Genomic DNA, 8,605 nt, shown 5'->3' on the forward strand with positions numbered 1-8,605 from the left:
ACCATCCAAGAGTCCACCGAACCAACGGCCGGGGATGGCCGATGCTCACGAATAATTCCATCATTTTTTTTTTTGCTTTTTTTTTTCAACGGATGGGGACATCGGGAGGGAGCCGCATGCGCACAGCCACCATCGGCAATGTCAAAATCAATATCCAACGATCTCGACCGTCAAACACGGTAGGCCAGGAGTCTATCTGATGGTCCATGGTCCAAGGACCATCAGCCAGTAGAATTTAGCTCACTCCATGAGGGACCCACTCCCCACGGAAGCGATCTACCATCTTACGGATGAAGGACGCACGCGTCGGATTCCTGTCCAGTACAAGGGCAATGCCGTCATTTGAAATATGAGGGTATTTTAGTAATTCAAAGAAGAATCGAGCCGGAAATGTGCTACTTTTCCTCTCTGTTTTTTTTTTCTCATGCCGAGTAATTAAATCCATCAACGTATGCGCTCCCCGCGTTCCCGCCGTCGGACGCCCATTTACCGTGTTAAAACCCCCTCGTCTCTTTCTCTCTCCAACAACTCTGCTCGAAAAGAAGAGAGAGAAAGCTTCGAGCTCCCCCCTAATGGCGAGATTGAAGACGAAGCAGCTCTCGTACATCGCGGTCCCCTCTCAGATCATCCACTCCCTGTCCTCCTCTACTGTCCAGAACCTGCTTCTCTCCCCAAAGAAGGCCTCGCGGTCGGGGAACCGCCTGTTCTCCCTCACCGTAAGCCCAAGGTTTTTTCTTTCGTTCCTCTTTCTCTTCGCTCTGGTCGGAACGCTACGGATTGGGTTCCGCCTCAACCTGCTCCTCCCCTTGCCCCCCATGCCCTGCTCCACCTTCGGCGAGGTGGCCGCGGCGACGGCGGCACGGATGGCTGATTCGGCGCTGCCGATCGCGGCGGCGGGAGGAGGGGAGTGGAGGGAGGAGTTCTGGAAGCAGCCGGAGGGGATGGGGTACCGCCCGTGCCTGCAATTCGGAGACGAGTACCGTCGGGAGAGCGTGGCGGTGCGGACGAACCGGAGGAAGTACCTCATGGTGGTGGTCTCCGGCGGGGTTAACCAGCAGCGGAACCAGATCGTCGACGCGGTGGTCATCGCCCGGATCCTCGGCGCCGCCCTCGTCGTCCCAATTCTCCAGGTCAACGTCATCTGGGGAGACGAAAGGTACTATCATCGTCGCCGGAATCCCAATTGAAGCCTAAATTCTAAATCACTCGTCTTTCCGTTCCTCGTCTTCCTTCTATCCCCTCTCGAATCGAACTTCTATCCAAAAATAGAAGTGCTTAGATATTTTTCTCCATATATTTGGGAAAAGAATCTAGTGCTTTTTCCGCCTTAAATTCGATGATTTTTTGGATAATTCGCCAAATCTAGCATTTGGAAACAGCGTTTCCATTTCCAGTCATTGATGAGTCAATTGTTGCTAAAGTTCTGTTCATGGTTTAAGAGACACTTTTTGTGCTCGGCATCGGCTCACCGCTGTAAGCTTACCGATGGAAAGATTTGTTTGGTGAGAGATCTAACATTTTCGTTGTCGTGCGTGTTCTGGGCAGCGAGTTCTCGGATATATTCGATTTGGAGCATTTCAAGAGCGTTCTTGCGGACGACATCCGGGTTGTGTCGTCGCTGCCGTCGACACATATAATGACGAGGCCAGTGGAGGAGAAGCGGACGCCGCTCCATGTTTCACCACGTTGGATTCGGTCGAGGTATCTCAAGAGGGTGAGTCCTGCTATTACTCATATTGCAATGTGATATTGTTTGATTAAAACCAATTTTAAAACTTCGGCCAAACGCATTGTTTAAGTCCGGAAGATATTAGTTGGCAAGGAACTGCATTATTTAATATCTTATTGAATTAGAGAAGCTGTCTGAACTAATGTTTAATCCTTAGTTTCTAGTTGGTGATCACTATTGCTGAGGAATTGTATTATTCTGTAGCCTATGGAACTTGTTGGCTGTCGTTCTTCTTCAACCACCAACATACAATTAGCAGTCGATACGATCAAAAGAATCGCATTGTCCATTAGATAATTAGCATCAAAGAGGTTTTTGTACTGATATCTAATAAATGGGGAATCCGTAACAAAAGAGTTGCAATAATTGGATTGTCGTGATGATCTTGTTTCTACACCATTTCTTAAAAGTTTAGCAGAAAGATTTCACTGTATTCTATTAGTGTGTTGATTTAGTTTATGTATGATGGAGGCCTTAGAAGGAATTTGGGTTACATGGATAACAGAACTGGTCATTTATATTCTGTGTTCTCCCTTTGCAGCTGAAAAGAGAAGGGGTTTTGCTTCTGCGGGGCTTGGATTCCAGGCTGTCAAAAGACCTTCCGCCTGATCTCCAAAAGCTCCGATGCAAGGTAATCAGAGTCTCCAAGGCTTTTGTTTTCTTTGCTAGGTTTAATCCGCTTTAAACTGCCCATTGTAATCGAACATATAATTATTTGCGGTTCCTCAAAATGATTCTAGGTCGCATTTCAAGCGTTGAGGTTTTCGGCCCCCATACTGGAGTTGGGCAACAAGCTCGCCGCGAGGATGCGGAGCCAGGGGGCATACCTTGCACTACATCTGCGAATGGAGAAGGATGTATGGGTGAGAACTGGTTGCCTTCCTGGCTTGAGCCGTGAGTATGATGAGATCATTCAAGAAGAAAGGAAGCGCAGACCAGAGCTCCTCACTGCAAGGTCCAACATGACCCACCATCAGCGCAAGCTCGCTGGCCTCTGTCCATTAAATGCACAAGAAGTCACCAGGTAAGGGCTGCGTGCATTTTGTTGGAGCTAGCACAAACCCATACTTGTATCTTGACTATCTAACGTGAGATTCTTGTCAAAATTTGTCGTCTATCAGATTGCTTAAAGCACTGGAAGCCCCGAGAGATGCGAGGATATACTGGGCTGGAGGGGAACCATTTGGGGGACCAGCTGCCTTGCAGCCGCTAACCAGAGAGTTCCCACATTTCTACAGCAAGGAGAATCTATCCCTGGCTGGTGAACTGGAACCATTTGCCAATAAGGCTTCTCTTCTTGCTGCTGTCGACTACATAGTTGGCGAGCGGAGCGATGTCTTCATGCCTTCCCATGGGGGGAATATGGGACATCTGATGCAGGGGCACAGGGCATTTGCAGGGCACAAGAAGTTCATAACCCCAAACAAGCGGCAGATGCTCCCTTACTTCCTCGACACCTCACTTCCGGAATCCGAGTTTAAACGAATCATAAAAGAACTGCATAAGGGATCCCTGGGGCAGCCAGAATTCAGGAAGCTTGGGAGGGATGTCACAGCCTACCCGGTTCCTGAGTGCATGTGTAACAGTACAAACACGGGCTCATCAATTTAGCCAGAGTTTGAAGAATCTTCTATCTTCATGGGTCTAAATTGCATTGGAGCACTGTCCAGAGACATTGCCCTCCAGTTTTCACTGAGCAGCCGAAGAATTGGGGGCTGATATCAGAATATGATGGCTTCCTACTGATCTGGGAGCCAAAGTTTGCCATGGAGGCCAGTGTTTGAGGGCTGCCTCTCCATCCGAAAACAGAGTTCACCTTATATATACAGAAGCGTAAAGATGCACATATACACAGCTCAAGATGAATTCACACACAGAGCCCCCTTTTTCCTGTATGTATATTGATGTTGTTATTTATTCTTTTTCCAATATGGTTATTCATTATATTTTGGCAATCAATTATGGGGATGATTGTTTTGATTCTTTGTTGTGCTTATAGAATGTATCTACGTACTAGTCATGTGTATACTTCCAGTTTCTAATGGGAGAGATCATAGATGATTCATTGTACCACACTTTTGGCTTAAAGTGAAAAGCTTTCCGTGCATTTTTCCTCAGTTTAATTTCCTTCTTTTCTGGACTAGGAGGGGCTATTCTCTATTCTCTATTTTCTATTCCCCATGCATCCTATTCAGGCTGAAGCCCAAGCCTCTCGGCAAACTGAGCCACTCCTTGTGGAAGTTGGTGCTTAGCATAAAAGCAAGAGTCGAAATAAGGGCATGTGCCCTGTGAAATTGAATCTCATCTATTCGGTGGTGCTCTTATTCAATTTTACACGTAGAATATATGACATATAGCTTGGAATTTTAGTTTATACACATTTGTTAATGTTGTGGCCACCTTTGAACACTTGCAGCAAATGTGTTTGGTAAAATTACAGTCTTCGGTGACTGAGACTCCCCTAATGTCAAAATTTATGTTGAGCCAACCACAATTCGGTTGTGTAATCCCGTAATATAGCCTGTAGGGTTACAAATATACACTCTCAAGTTGATAGTCATGAAATCTAGAGCGGCACAACACAAATTTAAAAGGATATTTTGGATTTCTCTTTTCAGTTAAACTGTCATTCTTTAACATTTATTAAGGCTAAATCAATCAAAGAGGTGTAACTCTCTGGTTGTTTTTTTTTTTTTAGCTAAATAACTCTCTGGTTGTTCAGAGCGGGGGCTTTGGGATAATTTCAGACTGAGAGTGCTATTCTCTCACCTGTATCCGGTTAGGTTTTGCTAGTTGAGCTATCTTGTTTTGGGAGAAACTATGTCCTAGATCCAATCTATAGTTCAACTATAGACTGGACCAATAATATCCTGCCATGTGTCCATTGCTCAATGGGTACTTATTTCATAATAAGGTAGTGGAGGAAAAGTTAGAATGGAGCCAGCTCGGCTGGTTTGGTTGGTGTACCCTGTCTCCTTTTTATTCCCTGACCATCCGGGTGTCTCCTCTTTGTTTTTTGCCATTGCCCGATGGGTGCCTATTTCATAAGCCCAATCCAATGATTTGGTAGGAAAAGACTACATGAAGTGTAACTGTACAAGAAAGCTAATCAAGGTGTTATGGATGTCAGCTGAAAGTTTGGAAAGCTATACGCTCTGAAGGCATATCCTGAAAGACCAAAGAAAAGGAAGAAGCCCGTTACAATGATCTCCCTCCTCTCATCTAGTCCGAGACTTAAAGAGTACAAGATCGGAGCTCGCCCTGTACACGGGCCCACCGCTTCATGGAATCTTTTCCCACCAAATGAAGTCTCCATTTGGGAGCTCTGGCTTTCTCCATGCACATGTTGGACAACGAAGCCCTGAAGGAATACCCAATCGAGAGAATGTCCGTACGTAAATTTAGATCCAAAGCTCTGCAAATATTGCTACCTTTTTGTGCTATAATTGGCAGAGACAAAGTATATACCAATTATTTTAGTGCTTATAAAGAACATGTTTCAAATATAAAATGAAGAAATTTCCAAAAGAACATAGATTTAGTGGCTGACAGCTAAGCTATAATACACATGAGCAGCGTGCACTCATCATGTTCAAACTTACAAACGCACCGTTTTCAAATGTATATGCTAGCGGCGAGATCTTTGCACCCTAAAGTATGGTACAATCATAGCTACTCATCATATTATTCATCTTGAAGATGTACGGTCTCTGTTAACTTTTTGATGTGGTGTGTATCATATTAAAAACTACGTAGATATCTTTCAAAATAAATTAAAGCTGTTCGTTTTTAAGATAGATATTCGACGATGAACCATAGTGATATAGGATTTTGAGATACAAAAATGGTACCATAGAGGATTCGAACTTATTTGGAATTCTCATTCCACTGATCCGAGGCCACCTAATCAATAATGGTCGTGATACTTGGTCTAGGCCCCCTGGACGGTCCAGTGTAGGCCACAATGGCTCAGACTCGATGAAAAGGCTGTCCTTGAAGAAGAGGTAGTCCTTCATGAAGCGGGTAACCTTGCAGTGCATCTTTTGCACGAACGTGCACGCGTGCCATATATGAGATAGATACTCGGCGGCGATCCATGCATGCAAAGTTCGTTCTTTTTCTTTTTCTTTTTTTTTTTTTTAAGTATGAATACAGCCGATAAAGTTAGAGAGAAAAAAAAAAAAAAGAAAAAGGCTACAAAGAGATTTCGGCACAGACACTTGGTCTGCTTAGATAAACCGTTCAAGTAATAAGCAGCAAAGAAGGCAACCCAGTTAGCAGCACAATTTGCCTCCTGATAAACATGTGTAGTAACGTAGGAACCACACTCTTCCAGTAGTCGGCGAATAACGTGAAGCAGTGGCTGCTCCTCAATCGCGCACCTCCGACTTCGAACCCACTCGATGACAGTAGTCAAGTCCTCTTTCAATAGGATATAGTCCGCACCCAGCACCCGTCGCGCATAAGTGACACCCTCCTATGCTGCTTGGACGTCGACGCACACAACGGATGTGTCGAAGATCCGTTGCCCCCTACTACCACCAATCTGGTATCGTGGTCTCTGATAACAAATTCCACACCTCCGCAACTCTCTCCCTCGTCTACACTGTCGTCAAAGTTCATCTTGAAAAAACCGAGTGGTCGAGGCACCCAGAAAACAAAAACGGTCCTGAATGCTGTAGTAGCAGAATGATTGCCCCAGTTTTTTCTAGCTAACCCAACAGGCGAAACCTCCGTGATACCGAGAAACTCTGCCGCATACAGTAGAGCTCTGTCCAGCACTGCCCTTAGGTAAGAGCTACTATCTTCGAAGACTCGGGCATTCCTATCCAGCCAACAGTGGTAAGCTAGGTAAGCAACATGTGTCCCCCTCTCCTCAATTCCGAGACCTCCTATAGAGACCTCCAAGAAGTCTACAAAGTTCTCGATGGACAACCACACCTGCCGATGGTTGGGGTGGGCCGAGCATGCAAAGTTCTTTGCGGTGGAAAAAATGCACCACAAAGGATCCAAACTCAGTTACTGACTCAGTAGTGCTCTAGAAGTCTAAAACTCTTATGAGAATTGCGAGGAGGTTGATTTGTTCGAAAATTAATCGTTTTCCCATGAGGTTTAAAACCACGAGCATGGTGGTGTTGATGAATAATGTCCCAACAAAAGGAAACGCAGCAACCAGATATGAGTTCAAAGTCTTGGCAAAGCTCTGGCCGAAATTGTCATCTACTTCACTTGGGAGAGGGCTTCATCCCTGGGAACACGTACACAAAGCTGCTCCTTGTTTCGGTCGAAGGGTCTAAGAAATCTATCCAATTAGGCTACATGCGTTGGTCTATCAAAGCAAGCTAGAAATTGGGCCCATGTTAAGTTAATTTTGCGTTAGGTGGTTCAAAGACTGAAGTTACCAGACCTTCTTGTAACACATATTGAAATCCTTATTTGTATAGCTAAATCATTTGTTACTAAATAGGTTATTTGCTCTCTATTTTGAACAAGACCACTCGTATATGATACATACCTAGGCCTCAAATCCAAGAATCTCGGAAGTTGAACCGAGTCAACGCAGACAGCCTAGAGAAAATATGATGAGTTTATCATGAAATTACTTCATGTGTACGAAACTACATTTGTGGGATGCAATCATGCTGAGGTCTACTTTCGCATGATTTATACCTCTTTATGCCTCTCAAGTGTCAAGACTCAAATAAAAGAAGAACAACTTCGTCTAGCATGCTAGAAACCCAAGGACTATTTTCACACAAATCGTACCTCCTTATAAGATTTAAGCCATTTTCCTAAAGAAAAAGATAGACAGCTCTAATTAGATATAATGCCAGAAATCTATCCTTCTTGTGGACTTCATATGAGATAACTCCTTCAAAATTTTGTGGCCGTATAAAAGCCCAAGATTATATAAGAAGATGGCATCATGGTCGGCGGACATGGTTTTGTTCAATATGCGAAAGCTTCCACTTTGGCATCTATGTGCACGGATCCATGCAGATGTGTGTTTAGTCCCGTATCAGTTATGCACCGAATAAATCTTAAGTACTTATATATAGTCAATAAACTTGAATTATACCTTTTAGCTAGCTCTTCTAGGTAAGATCTTGAGTTATTATAAAATAGTATCCGAGCGGACCCAATCTATAGCCCATATGGACTAGGGAATATTGTAGCATGGGCCTATTTGGATTGACCATAGGTTTATCACGATGTTTGTTATTAAATTTGAATGGATTTGAACCCTTAATCTGACAAAGATACTAAGGCTTAAATGGGAAAAGTATATGAGGATCTGTATGGGTGTGTGTTTAAGTTCTATATCGGCGGCTATGCATTGGATTAGAGGTACAATCGAGCGAAGCTAAGTCGAATAGCTAGAGGCTCGAGCTTAAGCTCAAAACTCAACTCGAGATCGATTGAGCCTTAATATCCAAAATTAAACTCGATTCAATCAAAATAAAGCAAAACTCGAGATTGACTCGATTCGACTTCAATATCAATTGTGGCATACTCGAGCTCGAGTTCGAGCCTTCATTATAATTAAAAAATATAGTTAAAAGTTAGAAATTAGGTCAGATTAAAAAATATAAATATTATTTTTAAATTATTAAATTAATAATATATTATAAATAAAATATAGCACTATTATATATATTTGACTAGGTTTTCGAGCTTTTGAGCTAAGTATTTTCATACTCGAGTTTAATAATAGTCAAGTCGAGCTAAGCTCGGACTCTGAGTCGAATTCGAACAAAGCTGCTCAATTCATTTATACCCCTATGAGGGTTGTTTTGGGTTCTTATATAGGGCCAATAAATCTGGATAATACTTTCAAGCTAGTCTTTTTGGATGCGGTCATGGATCGTTAGAAGT

At 43.5% G+C, this 8,605-nt stretch overlaps 1 protein-coding gene across 1 annotated transcript; it reads left to right on the forward strand.

Annotated features, from left to right (window-relative positions):
• The first annotated feature begins 429 nt into the window (after positions 1-429).
• On the forward strand, positions 430-3,852 carry LOC103711397 (O-fucosyltransferase 20-like). Its single transcript, XM_008797526.4, has 5 exons — positions 430-1,156; positions 1,546-1,714; positions 2,271-2,360; positions 2,470-2,753; positions 2,851-3,852. The coding sequence occupies exons 1-5, from the start codon at positions 573-575 to the stop codon at positions 3,338-3,340; spliced, it is 1,617 nt and encodes a 538-aa protein (XP_008795748.3). The 5' UTR covers positions 430-572; the 3' UTR covers positions 3,341-3,852.
• The last annotated feature ends 4,753 nt before the right edge of the window (positions 3,853-8,605 follow it).

Source organism: Phoenix dactylifera, unplaced genomic scaffold (assembly GCF_009389715.1).
Source record: "Phoenix dactylifera cultivar Barhee BC4 unplaced genomic scaffold, palm_55x_up_171113_PBpolish2nd_filt_p 000877F, whole genome shotgun sequence".
NCBI lineage: Eukaryota > Viridiplantae > Streptophyta > Magnoliopsida > Arecales > Arecaceae > Phoenix > Phoenix dactylifera.

Bases quoted from the DNA above. Each gene is read 5' to 3' on its own strand.
- LOC103711397 (XM_008797526.4), top strand. From the start codon at position 573: ATGGCGAGATTGAAGACGAAGCAGCTCTCGTACATCGCGGTCCCCTCT. The intron at 1,157-1,545 runs GTACTATCATCG...TGTTCTGGGCAG, and splicing joins GTCATCTGGGGAGACGAAAG to CGAGTTCTCGGATATATTCG. The intron at 1,715-2,270 runs GTGAGTCCTGCT...CTCCCTTTGCAG, and splicing joins GGTCGAGGTATCTCAAGAGG to CTGAAAAGAGAAGGGGTTTT.